This window comes from Rattus norvegicus, chromosome 9 (genome assembly GCF_021556685.1).
Source record: "Rattus norvegicus strain SHRSP/BbbUtx chromosome 9, alternate assembly SHRSP_T2T, whole genome shotgun sequence".
Taxonomy (NCBI): Eukaryota; Metazoa; Chordata; class Mammalia; order Rodentia; family Muridae; genus Rattus; species Rattus norvegicus.
In genome coordinates this window covers 55,646,820-55,669,309 of record NC_141542.1, presented here as the reverse complement: position 1 = coordinate 55,669,309, position 22,490 = coordinate 55,646,820, and the positions used below count along the sequence as shown (strand labels likewise).

The following is a 22,490-nucleotide window of genomic DNA, read 5'->3' as shown; positions in this document are numbered from 1 at the left end:
CATGGTGTTTCATGACCACCATGTAAACCCTAAGACGCAGGCCAGTGTGAAATACTAGTTGCTAGAGTGGACATTTGCATATGCAAATCTATTTCATGACGATTCATACACTGTCTCTGAACAGACATAGACATAATGAATTCACAGATCTCAAATAGGCGGAGATGGCTATTTGTAGCAGCTCCTGCTGTAGAAACAAATCTGAAAATCAAACAGCGTGATTAAAACTCACATTTGTTTTAACGCCATTAGTAGGGAGCGAAATGAAATGAACTTTAAATAAAAGACTGAGACGTCTTCAACGAGCCTGAAATGACAAGTATGGCCAGGAAACCCAGCCAATTAAAGGCTCTGCTCCATGAAGCGGTGTCGTTACACCCTAAAGAGGACTCTGATTGGGTCAGCAGACCTTCGGCAGGATGGAGCTAAGTTGGAGAGCAGTGTGCACTTGTTACAGGCTGTTGTTTCTGCCTGTAACCCAAGGGATCTCAGGAAAGTGGGCACAGGCTACAGTGTAGCCATTTCTCAGGTTCCTCAAAGAATGGCTATGGTGTAGCCATTTCTCAGGCTCCTCAAAGAATGGCTATGGTGTAGCTGTTTCTCAGGCCCCTCAAAGACAATGATTCTTGGAGCTGGAAGTTCATGGTGGCTCACAGCCATCTGTAACTGGATCTGATGCCCTCTTCTGGTGTGACTAAAGACAGTGATGATGTACTTGTGTAACATAATAAATCTTTATAAAGAAAAATAACCTGGTTTAAAAAAGAAAGATGCTGATACTTGTGGGAAGTTAGGTAGTCCAATGTTAAGTTGCAAAGTTTATAGCCAAGCCCCTCTTGTGAGCATGCTGGGTTTGCCTAAAAAATGAGGTAAGTGCCTGAGCCAGAGTATGAAGATTTGGAAGCACCAAGGCGTGGATGTAATGACACAGATGCTTTAAACGGCCAATGGAAAGGAGCCAGCCCTGGGAGGCAGCTCTGTGGTGGTGGGTGGTTCTACTCAATGACCCCGAGAGTCAGCACGTGTCAACAATTGTCGGCTTTCCCCTGGCTTCCAGAAAGGGAACAGTCCATGGGAGAGAATGTGTGGGTAACACCAGACAGATCTGCCTCTGGTCAAGCCTCTCCCTTTGTGAAAGGAGGAGCCCATTAGGCAGTATCTTCGAATCTCCTGGTCCTTGTACTTAGTGTCATGCTATGATAATGATAAGTTGTTGTCTCCAGCTGGCTCAGAGAATTTAAGTGTGTCACCAAGCCTGATGATCTGAGTTCAAACCCTAGAACCACGGGGTAGAAAGAGAGGAAACACCTCCTTCAAGCTTCCCTCTGTGGTGTGCATACCATGGCACACGCTCTCCTACACAGATGCATACCCACATCCTGTTCATGTCATAGGTTTAGTCACCGCATCCCACTCTACTGTAATGCCACCATGTGGTGCTCACAGCTGCCTGCAACTCTTTGGGAATCAAGACTCTAAAGTCCAACTTCTCAGCATCTTTGGCTAGAGTTTACTCTCTGGCCTCAATTTTTTAAAGTTTAGTTTTATCTTGCATATCAACATCTTTGCTGCTATCGGTGACTCCTGCCTGTGTGACCTACCACTGACTCACAAGGGCAGACCTCCCTTCAGACTGGGCTGACTTCTGTAGATCTAAATTGATTTTTAAAAGCTAAAGCCTCTTCTGCCACCATAGTCACAAGGTAACAACATTTGAGGAAAGCCTTAGGAAGAGTGCTTGGCCTGGTTTGCAGGCTTCATTGTGACATCTTTGTGTCTCCATTTATTTACCCATATGAGTTACTTAAACATTTAGAAGCTCTATTGCCTTGTTGTCGAAAAATAAAGTTGTTCCTTGATGTCCAGGGACAGGTTCTAGGACCTTTCTCTGAGTCTAAAATCTGTGGGCACTCTAGCCCCTTCTATAGAATCTGGGGATGCTCTAGCCCCTTCTATAGAATCTGTGGGCACTCTAGCCCCTTCTATAGAATCTGGGGATGCTCTAGCCCCTTCTATAGAATCTGCGGATGCTCTAGCCCCTTCTATAGAATCTGTGGGCACTCTAGCCCCTTATATAGAATCTGGGGACACTCTAGCCCCTTCTATAGAATCTGGGGACACTCTAGCCCCTTCTACAGAATCTGGGAACACTCTAGCCCCTTCTATAGAATCTGTGGATGCTCTAGCCCATTCTATAGAATCTGGGGATGCTCTAGTCCCTTTTATAGAATCTGGGGACACTCTAGCCCCTTCTATAGATTCTGGAGATGGTCTAGCCCCTTCTATAGAATCTGGAGACACTCTAGCCCCTTCTATAGAATCTGGGGACACTCTAGTCCCTTCTATAGAATCTGGGGACACTCTAGCCCCTTCTATAGAATCTGGGGACACTCTAGTCCCTTCTATAGAATCTGGGGACACTCTAGTCCCTTCTATAGACTCTGGGGACACTCTAGCCCCTTCTATAGACTCTGGGGACACTCTAGCCCCTTCTATAGACTCTGGGGACACTCTAGCCCCTTCTATAGAATCTGGGGATGCTCTAGCCCCTTCTTTAGAATCTGGAGGCGCTCTAGCCCCTTCTATAGAATCTGTGGATGCTCTAGCCCCTTCTATAGAATCTATGGGCACTCTAGCCCCTTCTATAGAATCTGTGGGCACTCTAGCCCCTTCTGTAGAATCTGGGGATGGTCTAGCCCCTTCTATAGAATCTGGGGGCGCTCTAGCCCCTTCTATAGAATGGCATTGGATTTACATGTAACCAACTCACATCTTCCCATAACTTTCAATCTCGCCTAGAGCACTTAGAATACCTAATACAATATAAATAACTCCTCTGCCCCGTGGACAGGAAACAATGTCCCAAAAGTGCACATGTTCAGTTGCAGTTGTGTTTCCAAATTATATTGATCAAATAAAAAAATTTCTTCATTGTGGGATGAGAGAAACAAATTTATTTCTTAGATTCATGGAACCTAACTCAGGAGGATCTCTGAGTACAACCCGCACCTTCCACAGGGTGAACAAGGGCCCCATAAGTCACCTACCCCCAAAGTGCAGACATTTCAGGAAGAACTGAAGTGTGGATGGTCACAGACCACACTTACCCACAAGGTCAATGAAATAACACTGAAGTTATTTTTTTTTCTTTTCTTTTTTTTTTGGAGCTGGGGCCCGAACCCAAGGCCTTGCTAGGGCCTTGCTCTTGCTAGGCAAGCACTCTACCACTGAGCTAAATCTCCAACCCCACACTGAAGTTATTATAAAGGTTTTTGCCTATGATAGTCCTATAACCGACCCTAATGACCGTAAGCACATTTGGTTGACATCAAGGAAGACAATGAGGTCTTTAAACACAAGAGCTCGACAGCTTCCAGACCAGTGTCTGAAGCAGTAGACTCTCCCTGCTCCTGGGCAGGACAGTTTTGCGTGCTCAGAACACATTTTAGAAGCTGCCAAGACTCCTTTGGCAATGGACAGCTCTGAAGACAGCTGCACCGAAGACTGATCAAAGCAGCACCGATAAAAACCATTCTCCTCACTAAGAACATTAGGATATGCATTCCCATTTCTCTGCCAACCATTGGTCTTCTTGGCCTCACTGCTTATTTTGGGACACACGGGAGGTGGCTGGCAGACCATGGATAGGCCCTCGTAGACTCTTCAGAAGTGCCCCACTGTTCATTGCCTTCTACTCAACAAATCATGGAGACAACTTCTCCAGCCCTTGGGCCATCAGGGAGCCTGCATGAATGTCACATGACCCAAGACTGTGGCTTGACCCTCAGCAAAATCTGCTCGTCCTTCCTCTTTCTTTACCATGAGCATCCCCTAGACAGGCCCAAGGACACAGCCTGGCTCCGAAGTCTGGAAGACATTGAACAAGCAGTTGTGGAATTTAAACCTCCCTTGTTTGGTTCTGTGTTTCTAAAACTACCCACTCTGAGGGGGCCCATCTCATCCAGTGCTCGTCAGGAGGGTTAATTTTTGTGATGCGACTATCTGTTCTTCCCAAGTACATCAGAGGGAAAGCACATACAATATAAGGGTGTGAATAGAAATTAAACACACAGACCAGAAAGATGATGTTTCGGTATTGAAAGATTTCGACTCTAAGTATGCGCATCTCTTTGTCCCTTTCAGAACTCTGGAAGACGACCTTAAGCTAAGCAGTGATGACGAAGAGGGTGAGCAGGTAAGGCTTTCCTCATGCATCGCCATCTTGTAGGCAAGGCACTGATGACAGTAAACTGAGTCATGGAGACACAGAACCAAGCCGGTCTTCCATACTGGATACTGTACTGTCATTGATGGATTTCTGTGTGTTGGGCCAGTCTATTAAAATGTCTTCAGCTCAGTTCCCATTAAGGCAGAGAGACCAACAATCATGTTTCTAACAAAACTAATAGAATAGGCTTCTCTAGGAAATATATCCTCTCCACCACCACCACCTCCTCTTCCTCCTCCTCCTCCTCCTCTTCCTCCTTCTCCTCCTCTCTTCCTTCTCCTCTCTACCTCCTCCTCCTTCTCCTCCTCTTCCTCCTCCTCCTCCTTCTCCTCCTCTTCCTCATTCTCCTCCTCTCTTCCTCCTCCTCTCTACCTCCTCCTCCTTCTCCTCCTCTTCCTCCTCCTCTTCCTCCTCCTCTTCCTCCTTCTCCTCCTCTTCCTCCTCCTCTTCCTCCTCCTCTTCCTCCTTCTCCTCCTCTCTTCCTCCTCCTCTCTACCTCCTCCTCCTTCTCCTCCTCTTCCTCCTCCTCTTCCTCCTCCTCCTCCTCTCTACCTCCTCCTCCTCCTCCTTCGTTTGGCAAAGGTAACTGGCCTTCTCGAGCTCAAGCATGTGACCTTATGCACATTAGCATGCAGCAGGGAGGCTGTACCATTAAATATTGAGAAGCCTTATGCAGACATTATTAATAGTGAGAAGGAACGAACACAGAGGTATGGGAAGATGATGAATAAAAAATAATCAGGCGCAGTCTCGGCTGTTTGTCTGAAATGATAAACGCGCTGCAAATAGTCCCCCTTGCTGTTGATTCACCAGCTTGAGACATCAGTCAGGGGGGCTATAAATAGTCTTCTGATCAGTCAGTTAAGGTGAAAAAAAATACCCACTTAGCATTCATCACACCCGCTTCTGCATCTCGGGGAAACGTTTCTACTTTAAAGCAGATTTCAGAAACACTAGAGACAGATTCCCCTGCATTCCCTTGATTTGCCCCGCCAGCTACATTACATTTTGTCAGATTTGGATGAACGGGACAGGTTAGGGAGACAGTTTAGAGGGCTCTCTCTTTTATGTCTCTATGCATTGGGCTAAATGCATGTGCCAGTCAATGGACTTTTGAAGTCGTGAACTTGATTCAAAGGTATCATGCGGTGTTGGGCACGTGATTTGCTGTCTAGACATGCAAATACAAATAATGTTTGTAGACGGGAGAGCAAAGTCAGGGGAACATTGCTAAAGCATGTGCCTGAGCTGTTCATGGATATGATTGAGGAAGGCCTGTCCCTCTCTTTGTGAGATAAAGGAAAGGAAGACGGATGAACCAGGACTCCATGAATCTGGGAACCTGGTTGGCAAACAGAGAGCATCCCAGGAGAGAGAGAGGTTAGGTGGGCAGAAGGACCTTGGGCTATGAGAACTTTAGAGGTGGAATGACTTCTTTCTAGATGTCTAACCAGGCAGGCAGACACCTAAGCAATCACAGTAGAAATTCATTTCTAATTTTATTTTCTCATCTGTGTGACTGAGAAGAAAATGACACCTCCACCCCCCCACCCCCTGTTTTAAGCCACTGAGAGGCTCAGCTAGGGACCAAATGGCTAAACCTTCTTAAGCATGTGATTTGTGTGTGGTTTCTATTAGAAAAAGGATTCACAGAATGAAACAGTTTCTAGAACTATTTGCAGGAAGTACTTCCAATGAAAATGCAATTTAAGAAACTCATTATCAACACTGTACTATCACGCCTTCTAACAGCAAACAAGTCATTTGCCTTACTGTCAACTTCCCAGTCTACATGGGCGACACTGGACTAGGAACATACAGGTCAAATTCTTTATTCTTGCATTTCGACCCGACCCTCATGTGTATTTTACTGGGTTTTTTTGTTTTTGTTTTTTGGGTTTTTGTTTTTTGGTTTTTTTTGGGGGGGGGGTTGTTTTTGTTTTTGTTTTTTTGGGTTTTTGGTTTTTGGTTTTTTTGGGGTTTTTGGGTTTTTGGTTTTTTTTGTTGTTGTTGTTTGTTTGTTTTGGTTTTTTTTGTTTTTTGTTTTTTGGGTTTTTTTTTGTAAAAGGGGCACTGGGGATGAATGATTTTATAAAGTAATTCCTAACTCATCAATAAGTCTCCAGACAGTGGTTTTTGCATATGATAATTTAAGTTAAATTGCTACATTAATTAAATTAAGTTGTCCTATTTGAGTCTAAAATACACTCTTGTATAGTCAAAAAGTCGTAAGTCTCCCCTCTTTTTACCAGTTAGGGTTATTTGACAATTCTATGCTTGTATGTAGTTTATTCTGTTTATGCTGCATTACAGAGAGAAAGGTGGGCTCACTTTCTGATACACAGCTAAAGACGATGATGATCTCCTCTTCCCCCCAAATTCCATCACTTGCCAGCAGTTCATCGGGAAAAAGATGGGGCCCCTTGAGTCCCTCCTGAAACATGAGTGGCTGTAAGCCCATTCTCGCACCTTCCCGGCTTAGGCTACTGTAGCTGGGACAAGATCATGGTTTTTGTGACGGGTAGCTCGTGCCCCAAAGGTAGCACTTGACCTCCTACTCCCTGTCTCCCAGCTTGACTTTCCTCTCCTCTCCCACAGTGCCCCCCCCAGCCTTAGAGGAAGGCTCCTACTTTTAGAAAAAGACTAACGATACGCTCTCCCTGAAAACATGTAGACTACACGTATATGAAGCACACTTTATTTCTCTGACATCGTGAGGCGATGACCCATTTGTTTCCAGGTATAACCAGAATTCACCTCCATCCCAAAAATCTTTTCAAAAAAAACCTTCACAGTCTTTTCTTCCCTAAGAAACTATCTAGTTGTCTTCATAAATATTGGTGCAGCTGGCCTTTGTGGTCACCTGAAAAATAACAATGTCTGCAGAGCCTCAGGCTGCCGCACACCTTAGCCTCACACTCTGGTGTGTTTAACACGCCCTTTTTCTGCCTTTCCTCCCAACTGCTGTTGTCCTCTCAGAGAACAAGACAGAAGAAGACAGAAGCTGAGTGTAGGAAGGTAGACCATGGAAACCTTGCTGCAGGTTTCAGGTCCCCGCTCGGCTGCTGAGGAGCTCGATGGCACCGGCCGATTTTTTCAGAGTCCTTCAGAGCTCCACGAGCTAAGTTAGAAATCCCCACATCTGTTTCTCTTCCTGCTGCTGTGACAAATGCATTCAAAAGCAGCTCAAGGAAGGCTTATTTGGACTCACAACCTCAAGGCATACAATCCAGAGAGCTGGGGGTGGGGGGCAGCAGGATGATGAGGCCACTGGCCAAATTGCTCCCACAATCAGGTGAATTCTGGAGGATGATACCCAACATGGACCTCTGGCCTACACACATGTGCACACTCACTAATGCACACACATGCACACATGCACACATGCACACAAGCACACACACAGGCACAACTGTGCATGCACATGCACACACATGAGTGCACACACACATACAAATAGACAAACATGCATATGTATGTACTTACACACATGTACACACACACACACACACACACACACACACACACACCCTTATGCATACTCAAATACCTGTCTCTTCATCCCTTGCCTTACCAGAAAAGTGGCATTGCAGACCACTCTTGTTCACTGCTTCCTTAAGTCTCTCACAGGTGCCCCTCCCCCTCCCCCTGTACTCCTCCCCCTCCCCTATATCCCCCTCCCCTGTGCCCCTCCCTTCTCCCTCTCACCTGTGTCCCTCCCCCGCCCCTCCCTGCCTGCTCCTTCTCCTAATGCTTTGCTAACTGCTCGGTCTCCAGGAGGCATTGGAGTCTGAAAGGCTTCCTTCCTGCCTTTTCTGTTCTGGTTCTTCTTATCTGGGGCATCCTCCTGTTCCCTCCCCACCCCCAGTGACCTTCAGTTTTTCTATAATGGCAACTTCTGTGCAGCCTCAGCTCGCGCACTCTCCCAAGCCACAGACATACTTAGCTTGTCTATTTGATTGTCTCACAAACATTCCAAACCTGAGCCATGCCAAACTGAATTCTGGGTTCTGCCGTCGTCCCATTACCCAAAAATGTTTGTCTTGCAATTGTTCCCGTTTCCAGACCTAGAGTTCCCAGATGCCCACTGTTCAAGCCTAAAACAGCAGGATTTGGTCTTGATAACCCCTCATTCCTTGCTCAAACACTCTTTTTCTTCTCTGCCTTCTATAAGTCTAACTTCCAAAATTAAACATTAGTGTATCGACCCCTTTCCATTCTGACTAGTTTAAGCCAGCTTGTGGGAACTATCGCCCTGTTCTCTGACATCTATAATACAGTTTGTCCTCAGTGATTCTATAAAAGTGTACATCAGATCAAATAATTTTTTTTAAGTTTCATATAAGTGTGTGTCTCAATGTTAGTATGTGTACCTCATACATGCAGTACCTGTCAAAGCCAGAAGGGGGCATCATATCCCCAGAACTGGAGTTAACAGGCACTTGAGGTACTGCCCAGTATGTGTGCAGGGAGCCAAACACTGGTCCTGTACAAGACCAGGAAGTGCTCTGAACCCAGCCATCTCTCTGGCTCCTAAATCTTTTTTTTTTTAATCAAAAATCTGAAAAGGTTTCCTCTCCCACCTGGAGAGAAATGCAAGGGTCACAACATGGTCTCCATTAACTTGCAGTCTGGCTTTGTTCATGCCTCCCCCTACTCCCCGAACTTTCCAGCACTTCAGCTGCATGGCCCTTCTTTCAGCTCCTCCAACAAGCCACGCTCAGCTGCCTTGGGGCATCCAAAGGCCTCTGCTCTGTCCTTTGGCCTGGTTGACACCTGTGCCTACCAGAGGTACAGTGTCATTTCATGTCCTCAGAGAGGCTCAGGGCATGTTCTTTTTCTCAGTCATACTAGTCTTTCTCCTGGACCTCACCCTAATTTTAGCTATACTGTATGCATTTTGATGGTAACTGCTTCTATAAACAAAGCTGGAAGATCCTGTAGGAACGAGACTGGCCGGCTCAGTATGCATACTGTCTGTTGAGCAGACGCATAAACAACCACAGGCACTGTGTTCAATTGGGATTCGTTCCTGCCGTCCCCATTGAAGAAGCAGAGGTGACCTTTGTCCCGCCTTTGATTCCTGTTACTAAATCTCAAACATTAAATGAATGACAAGAAATATATATATATATGTGTATATATGTATGTATATATATATATCCCACTATCATAAATAAGTGTAAGGCAAGCATACATTCACAGATAGCCTTGCCTAACCGAGACCCCCTTCCTTAAACACTCATCTTGTCAAGCGCTATTAACGGTGCAGGTTCTGCACATCATCTCAGGCAGGAGCCCCCCAAAGTCATCTCCCTGCTGTCCCCCCTCAAAGGCACCAGAATTTCACTTCTCTTCACTTGATAAGATGGCTGAGGCATCTTTAAAATAAAAGCAAGCTGTCAGGTAGTTCTCAGTCTCCTCCCACTTGGTGAGCCAGATTTCTTGTTTAGATGTGTATGTGACAGATTCTGACTGTTAATGGTTCCCTGGGGGGTGTTGGGGGGGACGTGAAGGAATCAGGAAAACAATTGAAACAATTCCTGAAGGTACCGCCAGCTTGATGGATTTGGAGGGAGGAAAAACACACCTACATGTCGGACCATTTGGTCAAAACGGTGATCTCTACGTCTTGAGTCTGGGGAAGCTTGGGAAGCTTAGAAAGCAAGGCGGAGCAAATCTCTAGTCAGGATCATCATAGCTGAGGCAAGAGGAAAGGGACACATGATCTCGAGATTTCTGGCAAGCCGTAGCTGAGACCATGTCAGCCACAAGCAGGCTTTCTACCATGACAAATCCGTAGCTCAGGGACAGCTATTGAGGGAGCAGCCATCCACACTGAATGGCCGACGTCTGCCTGCAGCTCCCAGTAATCACATTACCCACACAGATTGGGCAGTCTTTTCGTTTTAATTATATAAGTGCATTTCTCTCCTTAAATGGGTGTAGTTTATCCACTTAAACCGACTGTTTTAATTTTACAGGCAGCGATCATTGGATTTAATCTGTAGAGGGGAATTTCTCTATTGGCCTAATTGATTTCTCAACACAATGAAGGAAAGTTACCTTTTAATACCCAATCAATATCTGGAGAGTGTACAATTAATTTAATAGATATCTATTCCATTAACATAAATCTGCGAGCTAAAGAGGCAATTATTTTCTTATTTATAATGCAGAGAGTAATAATCTTGTCTGTCAGAGAGAATCTAAAGCCTCGTGCCTCTAGCATGTCCAGACTACAGGTGAAGCCCCGCCGAGCCCCACTGAGACAAGAGCCATTGCATTTCATTTGGTATCTGACCAAGTGGCAAAAAATAGTCTGAGTTCTCAGCCCTGTCCTGTAGAGGCCACCAAGCATTCACACCAGTGTGGGTTAAACTATTAAAAGCAGATTTCTGCCCATCCCGGCCCCCTGCCTTGTTTCTGTTTAATATGGCAACTTTGTAACAGAGAGTGGGGCTTTGCGAACACAGGAAGAGAAAACCTGAAAGGCATTGACAGCCTATGTCAACCATCAGTGAGCTCTGACAGAGTAACTGGGTGAAACGCAGCCCAGTTCCACTAGCGTTGTTTTTCTTCTCGGCCTCTGCTTGGTTGATGTAGAGGTTCTTGGGGCTGTGAAAATTTATTACACACAGAGTCAATCTGCATACAGGCAGCCAAGTCTGAATAAATAGAGTCATTGTGCATGTCTGGGATTTGTGGCCAGAGTTCATCCAGTCAGCGTGACATTCACATCTCGGGAGATTCATAAAAGCCAACACCCTGGTATGTACTCTTGAATCCTGCCAAAACTCTAGAATTATATAAACAGGACTGGAAGCAGTAATCAGGATCAGGTTTGGGGGGCACAGCTCCAAAATCGAGTTTCTCTTCCTTGAGGAATGAAGTGTAGTAGAGATGTTATTTGCAGCCAAACGAGAGCTGTGCAATTTTTGCATAAGTCATCCTTAGAATAGTCTTAGATGCCTACTAAGCTCTCCATCCGGGCAAGCTGCTGGCCTTGCTGCTCAAGATGAATTCCACATTAGTAATATTTGTTTTAGTTTAACCACAAAAGTTTTAAGTAAAATTTCAATGCCAGAAAGCTCCTCATTTCCAATGAACTATGGGAAAATAAAAAACTGTATATTACATATGTTGGAGGCAATAGGGACACAGGGGATAAGAGAAATGGTGGCTTGCATTTGGTTTTGTTTCTAGTCTTGTAATCATTGCGAGCTCAATCTGACAGCACTGCTGTGTTAGTTTCCTTTCTGAATGGAAACACAATAACTAAAACTGGGGTCACCCGCCTGCCTCTCAGAGCTCTGTCGAGCCTGTGTAGGAGTGAGCACACATCTGAACCGTCAGTCACAATCAAGGAAGCAAGTGTAAGTGTTTATCAGGACGGTGGCCTCGGTTATCAGCCCGAACGCTCCGTTAGATAATCCCACCTCACAAACAAAATCTCACTCTCATCTCGGGTAAACATTTATGAAAGCCACCGAGGGTTGGGGGAGGTCAAATTCTTCTCTTTCCATTCTAGTCGGCCGTTAATTTCCAAAACTGACGTGGTTGACTTAAATGTCACCCACTGTCCACAAGAGTCCCCTAAGGTTTTAGAGACTTTGAGGCTCAGGTGAGGTTTTGTGTGAGCCCAAGCAGAAGAATGTGCCTCAGCAAATGGAAACCTGAAAAGGGAGAAACTTGTGTAAATTGTATAAAAATTAAAAGGTGCTCTGTTGAATGCAGGGAAAAAGTGATTGGCACCGGCAGGAAACCATGGTCTTTGCTAAAATTGTAGAGTTCTCACAAGGAGCTACTATTTTTTTTTTAAACTAAGGCACAGTTTGGTTAGTAACAGAGGTCAGTACCACCCTCCTGGATCCTCCATTTCAGGAGCTCAGGGAGACAGGGCTGATGGACAGTTCTTCTCCGACCTAGCTCTCAGCAGGACTGCTGTTGGCAAGGAAAGTGGATTCCCCCCTCCAGAGCTCATTCCTTTAACTGGGAGGGGTGACCCTGTGTCCTGTGACTCTGATGATGTGGACTTTGGGGGTTTGTGTTTGTTTTCTTCTTCATTAGTTTGCCGGGAACTGTCAGCATTTAGAGTGTGTGCGGTCTGTGTGTGCTATCATGGCTCTCCGTGTGTGGATGGTGTCCTGAAGCAAAGGGATCACCTACAGTTAGGTATGCAGGTGTTTGGTCCAGATAAGCATTTGGAATGTTTTGTTCTTGTTTTTTGTTGCCCTAATTTTTCCACATGTGTGGGGCTGGTTATCTCCTAAGCACGGCTCTTCTCAGGAGACCCTCAGCCTGGAGAAGCTTACAGACAAACTGTTCTTGTCATTCAAGGGCCCTTGGCATTCTCCAGTTCTAACCAGAACAGCTCTGCTTCCCACAGATTGAGTTGAGTGGAATAAAACCATCTCTAAGAAACAGATCAGACAGTTGTTAAAAACTGGGTCCAAGGCACTCCCTCAGGTGAGCTAGGTTCCCAGACAGAGCCCCCAAATTGCTACAGATATGTTTGGGGATAGCAAAGAAAGACACCACCATGCCAACTGAAGTGTCTGGACGTAACAAACTTTTTACTCGTGGTCAAGAGGGTCTGCTTAGAAGGATGCAAACACCCCGAGACAGAAAATGTGTTTGGTTTTTATTCTGATTCAGTAGCTGTGTTTTTTCACCATTGACTGGGGTCGGGCCTCCCAGTCTTTTTCAATTATAATTGACTTATAAGATCTGAAGGAGGAAGGAGAAAGAGGCTCCTGCCCCAAGGAAAAAAGGGGGTCACTGCTGGAGGCCATCAAATTTCTAAAATAGAGCATTAGGCCTCTGTGTCAACAAATTTGTTACTGAGTGTAAATGGTTTAAAACATTTGCATAATGGGCTGGAGAGGTGGCTAGGTGGTTAAGTGCAGTGACTGCTCTTCCAGAGGTCCTGAGTTCAATTCCCAGCAACCACATGGTGGCTCACAACCATCTGTAATGGGATCCGATGCCCTCTTCTGGTGTGTCTGAAGACAGCTACAGTGTACTCACATAGATAAAATAAATAAAGGCTTCTTTTTAAAAAAATCCATTTGCATAAAAGTCTTACCAGGTGAAGAAGATAAAAAGATTTAAATTCCTGGTCCTAAACCCAAAGGAAAAGAGAGAAAAAGCTCATATTTGATATTTTGTACAATCATTGCCACAATCTGAATCCCGGGAGGTCTTCATTAGCCAGAATTTCCCCCTGGGGAGGGTGGGTCAGCACTGTCTCTCAGTTTATCTCCAAGTTAGAAGTGTGCCTTTAAAAGTCCCAAGGCGGTTCTGAGAAGAGCGTGTGCGTTTGCACACAGTGGCTGCCGAGCTGCCTTCCTATGGCCAGTGAAAGTGCAGATCCACTAACAAGCATGGGGTTCTTTCTGCTTTCTCTTGCGTGACTGGTTTGGGAAGTACAAGTAGGACAGTCCGCCCGACCGTCACAGAAGCTACTTTTACTTTCAAACATTGGGTATTTTTTTTTAGTAGAAACACTTGAATGAGATGTAAAGCCAGACCCAGATATGGGGTCTTCAGCCACGGTTTAAAACAAAGCTACTGAGACATTCATTTCGCTTCCCTTGTGTGGTCCTCACATAAAAACAGAGTAGCATGTGTAGACTCTGTTTGCCTTCACAGTTACTGACCACCCACCAAGACCAGTGGGAATTCCACCAAGGCATCACACAAAGGTAGCAAAGAGGACCTTTGAAAAGGCTCTGGAGGCATTTGGGAAGTCACCAAGTGAGAAATGACTCATCCTACTGCCCCACTTGTACAGCAACAAGAACGTCAGGGAATAATAGCACCAGAGTCCCGTAGGAAGACTATGGGGAACGGTAGAAAGATGGTGATACGTGTGATTAGGGTGCATTGGGACAAGCACAATGACTTCAGATGGTCTCTAACAATAAAGGGGACTCCTTATGCTTGGCAGTAGTTACATATTTCCAAGTAGCTAGTAAAGAATAGCCCTGATACAAGGAAATGACAGATGTTTGAGATCCCAAGACGCCACTACTCTGATCTGTCCATTAAACGTTGTGCACGTGTTGACAGATCACACCACTGTGTGTGTGTGTGTGTGTGTGTGTGTGTGTGTGTGTGTGTGTGTGTGTGTTCAATGAAAGCTTTGGATATATATTTAAATCACAGTTATCAACAAGCCATCCCCGTTTGGACCTTGCTTAAGTTGTTGCTGCATTGAAATTGCCACGTGGAGCAAGTTTCAGGAGCACCGAGTGACCAAAAGCCCAGATGGGTAGATCACAGAGCTATGGCAGCTCCTGTAGGAGTTAGCCAACACTGGCATGTGGCAAAGTGCTTGGGACACGTGATTCACCCTGGGGGCAGGGTCACTTGATCTGTCCCCAACCAAAGCCTAAATAACCAACTAGTCCAGAACTATACCAGCTCTTTGTATGTCCTGCCAGCATCAGCTCTATGCAAACCCTCGACACTGAAAAGCCCAGCGGTCCCATACATCGCCCAAGCATGGCAATAGAGACTTCAGACTAATTACCACCAACTGACTTGGCTCCTTTCCCCCAGGATGTATGTCACTGGATTCTAGAGAATGCACTTATCTACTCTGGTGAGGCCTAGAGGCCAGAGAACCTTCTAGAAGATGAATCAGCCCCTGATTTAAATCCATGTCTTGGTGTCAGCACCCATATTCCAGTGTCAAGAACCAGAACTGTAAAAGGCGTACCCTCCCATAGACTCTCTGTCCTAGAAGCTCTGCCAGCTTTAGGTATCGAACTCTTGTATGATGATGTAAAACTCCTGAAGATGTGAGTGCACAGGCCAGCATGGGGTTGCACATGCATATCTCTCTCCCTCTGAAGGCACAGTTGTCTTGCCAGGGCTTTGTCCCGGTTCTGTTACATTCTCAAGAGCGTCCTCTCAATCCTGAGGGCAGGTGGATTTGGCTCTCCATTACCGAGAGCAGCTTGTATCCATTAGGTTAATCCCAGTGGTTCTCCGGCGGCCTTTGGTCCTACGCTTACGCACACCTAACGCAGCCAGGCTTGTCCTTCCTCACCCAGTCCTGTCACGATGCTCTCAAGCTCGGGGTAGGATCGCATGCTCTCTTCACTGAACACCAGACCCTAAGTCTATAAAGGAAAGAGCTCCGGATCCCAGAAGAGCCATGGATAGTTTGGAGGGTTTCTCCAGGGAGCAAAATGCCCTGGAGATATTTAACAACAGCAAGTGTACCTCCCTTAACGTTACATCAGAAGACCCAGCCACACCCAGACATCCCCGTTGACATCCTCTAAGAGCTCTGCCTTGGGTCCTTGTGTCATCTTAAAGGAAGCACAGGAAGCTGGGGTTAAAGCGCTCCCTTGCCCAATGGCAAGCGCTCCCTTGCCCAATGGCAAGCGCTCCCTTGCCCAATGGCGAGCGCCCCGGTGATAAATGGAACCTAACTCCTGTTATTGACCCAGAGTTTTCGGGGATGGCACCAAGGAAAGTTGGGATCTAAAGAAGCAATCAGGGGAGAGAAAAAGAAAGAAAGCTAGACCTCAGAGCTTAGGTGGAACCAGAAACCCTTACAAATGTCAGCTCGCCTCTGCCTTCAGGAAGGAGGGCGGTTTGTCCTCTGCTGCCCCCACCTCCCCCCCATTCAGCCATGCATGGGCTTACTTTACTGATGAGCTCCGTCACCTCTGAAATTCTGCCTGTCCTCAGGAGCCTACTCAATGTCGGTTTTATAAAGAGCAAGCAATACCCACACAGAGCTGTCTTTATTAGAACAGACAGCCCAGGGTGCCCAGCCAAGGAGAGTTTTCTCTCCTCCTCCCTCTGACTGTCATCTGGTTGGCACCTCACCCTCACCCCTCACCCCCACCCATCCCTCCCACCCCCCAACCCCCCCACCCCCGCCCATCAAAGTCTTCTTAGGCAGAGGTCATTTTATATCCTCCTCAGTGACTCTGCCTAAACCCAGTGCAGAAAGGGTGAGGAGGAAGCCTGCTGAGCAGAAGGCTCCAGCCTAGAAATGCACAGTGCTCACGCTTTCTAAGGAAAACACAAAAGGGCTCCTTTAGAGCAATAGCAAAACCTTGGCCCAGAACCTTGAGCTTTATTTAATCAGTGTTATGACTGTTGTGGGTGTTTTGTGGAGAGGAGACGGGGGTATATGTGCATGTGTTCTCATGTGTGTGTATATGCACGTGTATGAGATCCACCTTTATTTAAAAAAAAAAGTTTCTCATTGTATTTGAAATTTGCAGATTAGGCTAGGATGGTTGAACAGTGAGCCCCAGGGATCTGCCTGTCCCCTGCCTCCCAGGCTGGGATTAAAAATGTGTGTTATTATCCTTCCTCCCCCTCCTTCTCCCACTCCTCCCACTCCTCCTCCTTCTTGTGTAACATGGGCTCAGGGGCTCAAACACAGGTCCTCATGCTCACACCACCATATTATTGGTGTCTTCGTTTGGTGTTTTTAACAACTACAGGCTAATATTTCCACATACCATCCACCATCTCTCCCAAAACTCCACAGGCAACTTGAACTTAAGGGCACATGAGTTACCCCACCCTGACTCATACTCCTACACCATGAGCCCCACATCCCAGCCAGTGGTCCCCATCCACACCAGGTGCCCAGACATGACATCTGGTGCTGACGCCATCCCTGATCTACCAGAGGGGGTTCCTCAAGCTGAAGTGCAGAGGGTAACAGTGCTTTTTCTCCGTGGTCAAATACTTCTCACTGTAATAACCTCACAGGGAGTTCTTCCTCGTGCAAACACACTCACTGTACACAACAGAAGCTAGCATGACATTTGGAAATAGACTCTGTCACCGATCCCGTTACTTTATCATAGGCTCACAGGAAGCTACACAGAATGGACAAGCATGCTTTGTTAGCTTCAGTCCATGTAAACACTTTATGACTTCCAATTGTTCTGTACCTCCACAAGCCCACACTTGACCCCCGTAACCCTTGAAATCGGCCCCACTGCCCCACCAAGCCGTACCACCGTGACCTTGTAATTTCTCACTGACCCAGGAACAAAGCCTGAGGTAGCTTTTCCTCCACATCTAGGCCTTCTTCCTTGCCCACACTCATTCCTTTAGTCTAATGGCTCTCCTTTTCCCTCCCCCATCCCTCTGGTCTAATGGCTCTCCTTTTCCCTCCCCCATCCCTCTGGTCTAATGGTTCTCCTTTTCCCTCCCCCATCCCTCTGGTCTAATGGCTCTCCTTTTCCCTCCCCCATCCCTCTGGTCTAATGGCTCTCCTTCCCCTCCCCCATCCCTCTGGTCTAATGGCTCTCCTTCCCCTCCCCCATCCCTCTGGTCTAATGGCTCTCCTTCCCCTCCCCCATCCCTCTGGTCTAATGGCTCTCCTTCCCTCCCCCATCCCTCTGGTCTAATGGCTCTCCTTCCCCTCCCCCATCCCTCTGGTCTAATGGCTCTCCTTGCCCTCCCCCATCCCTCTGGTCTAATGGCTCTCCTTCCCCTCCCCCATCCCTCTGGTCTAATGGCTCTCCTTGCCCTCCCCCATCCCTCTGGTCTAATGGCTCTCCTTCCCCTCCCCCATCCCTCTGGTCTCATACATTTCTCTTCAGGATTTGTTATCCCACACTGACTGAGCTTTCTGTAACCATTTGTCATCCGTTGCTCTACTTCGTGGCATACTGCCCCGCTCAGCCACAGCCATTGTGATGCAAATGGTTGTGTACCTGTGGACTTTTCATGTCTGCCCCACCTCCAGACTCAGAGAGGTATAATGAAGACCTTCAACTGCTTTTGCTGTCACCTACGCCAAACTCAGGGCCTACACATAGTAGGTAGCTCAGAGTCGATTACATATCTATCCAGGCATAAGTTCTATTTCCATCAAGAAACTGCATGACTCTGGGCCGCCATGGGCCTCCGGCCCCTTCCTTCCCTTTGCAGTCCAACCCCACCCAGCGTCTATGGACTTGCCCTGTGCCAGACCCAATTACAAAAGGGCCTTTAATTTCCTCTTTGATTGCCTTTCAGTAACAGACTGCGACTTGTAATTCATTTAGCACACATTGGAGCCAGAGTTCTGCTGATTACGTTTCCAAGCACCAACCTTGTTAAAATAAAGAAGTAGAAAAAGATGTCAGCTCTTGAGAGGAGCGTGGAAAATGACTATTTCTGGCAGAAAACTTGTTTTGTCTTATAGACTCGCGCTTCGGCGCCATTCATGAATGAGTAATGCACTCAGGAAAGATGAGCGAAGCCCTCTCCTAGCCCCCTCAAGTGACCCTGTTGCTGCCCAATCACAGGAGAGGCTGATGAGAGATTAAGAAAGGAAAATGCGCTCACCGTTGTACCAATCTTGGAGGGATGGAATTGGGCAATCCATCTAGTTCACAGCCAGACGTTCGGGTTTCAATCACGAGTTACCTAAGTAATTTTTTTCTTGACTCTTCAATCCTGATGTTTATTTCTTTCATTAGTCCCCAAACTTAAAATGAGACAGGTGAAAACGCTGAAAGGTTTTCCTTTCTTTCCTTTTTTTTTTTCTTTAGGAGAACAGACAACAGAACCTCTTTAATAGTCAGCTCTTGCCTAGGTATATAACACAGCATTTTACTTTAACACCATAGCACTTTTTTTCCTGGAGGGGAGATTTTAAATGTTTAGTGCATTCTCATTGGCTTTCTTCACGGATGATTGTCCTCTCTAGAGCATTTATTCATAACCAAGAGTAGCTACGGTGAGAAGCACAGTCCAAAAAAAAAAAAAAAAAAAACAGCACAGTGCGGGTGAGTGTGCCAAGGTGCCACTGTGTTGACGGGGTGGTGACACTCCTCACAGACAGACCGAAAGCCATTGATGGATGGATGGAGAGTGCAGGGGCTACAGGGGGTCCTAAGTCCAGCATCTTGTGGCTTTGCAAAAGGGAAGCCGCCCTTGATCGCACCCGGCTTATGGTAGATCTAGCCAACAGGATCCATTAGCAGGCACCACTGTATGGGGTGCAGCCAATCACAGATGCTTCAGTGGGTGCAGCCTCTCTCTTCTTGTTATTCCCTGCGTTCTCTAAGTCACTTTCCAGCCATTGACACATCAACTCTCACTGTTGATGACCAGTCGGAGAAGTCAACAAGAGGAACCCTTGGAGACTGGGGAGAAGAGAGTGAATAGACTTTAAGTGCAGACTGGATCTTTAGTCCCGGCCCTCATCATTCGCATGCGGGGTGCACACGCGTGTGCAGGCACTCCTCCATGTGCTGTGTCTTCCTCAGCCAGCCTTGCTATGTTTCGTTCTTCCCACACTGTCAGAACTTATTGGGTAGCCAGAGATTTACAAAACACAGCTGTCTCCTTGGCTGCAACTTGCTCTCAGTTTTGCCCTGTAGGTAGCCATCAGCAATCTCAAATTCCTTCCTTCATTCCAGCCTCAATTGCTAATGTCAACTCTTGGATCCACACAGACCAATTACAGAGTGGCTAAGAAAGGGTTAAGGAGGCCGCAGACTTGCTGAGAGCAGTCCTGAGTGAGAACCAAGGGAGAGTCAGTATGGGAGAGTCAGCCCACACAGGGCTGTGTAAGCACAGAGGGGTCAAATGCAGGTCGTGGTGGTGAGGGGTCACCATCAGGAGAAATTACGTTTCAGATCAGACATAAGTTAGATGGCTGATGACTAGTCGGCGTGCTTGCTGCATTTCCGTCTTGAAGTATCCCCCCCCCCTTTTTTATTTTTTGAGTCAGGGTCTCTCACTGAGTCTGAAGCTCATCAGTTGGGATAGTCCACCTGAGGACTACACTCCAGGAGCACACTGACCTCTGCCTCCCAAGGCTGGGCTTAAGATACACATGTGCGCATATCTTCGCAGAAGCCCTGGGGTTCCAAACCACAGTGCTTGGGTTTGCACACACAGCAAGCTTTCTGCCCAACAAGCCCTGTCCCTGGGTCGCCAAGAAACTCTTAAGCAAACAAACAAAACCACGGTCACAACATCACTGTCGTGCCTAAAAATATCAATAACCCCATAATATTTTGTGATTGTCCAGTCAACGATCGGGTTTTCAGATGCAGAAACTTTTAATAAGTAAATCTGAAAGAAAACAATTTAAAAAAACAATTAAATTATATCTTCAGTGGCTATGCATGCTATGCAAACTTGGGGATCTGGATTCAAACCTCTAACACTTATGTAAAAACAACCTGTATGTAAAATATATATACATACATACATACATACACACACACACACACACACACATGCACACTAATAGTGCATGCTATGCAAACCTGGGGACCTGGATTCAAACCTCCAATATATATTGGAGTGGGACAGAAGCAAGTGGATGCTGGGAGTTTGATGGCCAGCCAGCCTCCCCAAAATGAAGAGCTATGGGTTCAGTGAAGGACCTTGACTCAAGGGAATAAGACAGGTATCAATGGAGAAAGGCACCCAGTGCCCTCCTTAGCCTTTGCACACACATCCACGGGTGTGCCCCACTGTACTCACACATGCACAGCAGCAGACACACACCAGCACAGATTTGCCCAAGAAGTTAGAAGTTTTCCTTTTCTTACAGGAAAGGAAGCTAAAACAATAGAAAATTCACTTCAGGTGGTAGAAAAAAAAAAAATGACTCAGGTCTTTGTTATGTTTCCTGAGAAACACTGCCCACACTGCCAGGGAGAAGTACTTAGCACCTCCCCCACAGTTGCCCCCTACTGGCAAACATGCCTTGCTGCAGCACCCCTTAACCGAGAACCTTCCTTTCATGACATAGCGGGGCTTTCTACTATGTTGCTAACGGTTTAAAATTTGGCCGCTTGACAAAAATGTGTGTGTGTGGTGTGATGCCTTTTTTTAAAAGTGTTGATTGAGCGCATAATTTAAAAGTCAGAATATTAAATAAACATCTCTACCCCTTTCTTCCAGCAGGCAGCCCAGAGAACGGTTCTCCGCGCTCTAGCTGACAGGTACATTTTGTCATTTTTATGAACTATAAATTGCTTTATGAAACATTGAGCCCTATTTATTGTGGCATATAATTCATGATCGGATTTTTGTCCCTAAAGAATCTGCGAACCGGGATGTTAAACATTCCGCGTGCCTGGGTTTGTCATGCGTGCATGGGGTTTACTACTGCGAAGCTCGCCTTGTTGTATTTCACATAAAGTATGAAGAATCCCATGTTGTGCCGGGAAACAAGAGGAGGGAATCTTAGCGGGGAGGCCTGAGTGGTGCGGTAAATTCTGAACTTTGGAACTGGCTGCGAGCCAAGCTCATTTCTTTATTGTGAGGTGTTTTCTCAGTTCTTTCCATACTGGTTCACCCAGAGGACTCTGCCTTTCAGTACGATTTTCTCTTGAGCTGTATGCATATTAGCCAGTCACTCATGCTCTCCTGCCTGACTCTACACCTCTGCCTGTTGCTTGCCCACATTGTCCTGCCTTGTATGACTGAAGAAGTCGTAAACCTGAGGAAAACTCACAAGCTAAAACTCACGCCCTGCTTTTTCTACAACAGACCAAGACATGTGCGTGAGTGTGTGTGAGTGAGTGTGTATGTGTGTGTGTGTGTGTCAGTCAGAGAGAGAGAGAGAGAGAGAGAGAGAGAGAGAGAGAGAGAGAGAGAGAGAGTGCACACGCATGTGCTCTGTCAGGAGTCAGATGAACTCCCTACATATCTCTACAAGATCCCTGAGAAGCGATGGCATTGGACTCAGTGGGAGGCCCCTCTGAGTTGACTGGCACAATGTCAGTATGGTCTAGCCAGCCTTTGCCTGCCCTCCCTTTGGACTTTCTTTGAGAATGAGCAATTGCTGACTGAACCAGATCAGTCCAGCACTCCTCCAAGGTGCAGCTCCTCACTTCCATGAATTACCTGGAGCACACAGGTGGAAAGCACCTCCTGTTTGCTTACTTCAACTAAGAGCCTTTCACCAGGGACAGCCACCAAAGCATGCATGCTGGGAGAGCAGCGATCTGCTGCTGCTGCTGCTGCTGCTGCTGCTGCTGCTGCTGCTGCTGCTGCTGCTGCTGCATGGTTCAGAAACCCCCCATGTGCAGTGCTTCTGGGCACTTCCAAGGGTCCAAGCTCTTCTACACGTATTTCTTTGTGCTTTTTGCCTTCTCTTTGGAAGTAAAAGTCTTTCAGTCAAATGCTTTGAAAATCAGGGGAAATCCAGATTTTAACAGAATGACCCTTACTGTGAATACAATATGTCCTCTCTGGAGGGCAATGAAAAACTTATGATATTATATTAGATCAGTGTTTCTACAACCCTGCTGAT

General features: G+C 46.5%; 1 protein-coding gene across 4 annotated transcripts in view; it reads left to right on the top strand.

Annotated features, from left to right (window-relative positions):
* Aff3 (ALF transcription elongation factor 3) overlaps positions 1–22,490 on the top strand; it is a 494,860-nt gene that overhangs the window by 392,793 nt on the left and 79,577 nt on the right. For 3 of the 4 annotated variants that reach the window (NM_001413892.1, XM_087566656.1, XM_087566655.1), the window contains 2 exon segments: positions 4,144–4,195; positions 21,134–21,174. In NM_001413892.1, coding sequence (NP_001400821.1) covers positions 4,144–4,195; positions 21,134–21,174 — 93 coding nt within the window. 4 annotated transcript variants of the gene reach the window in all.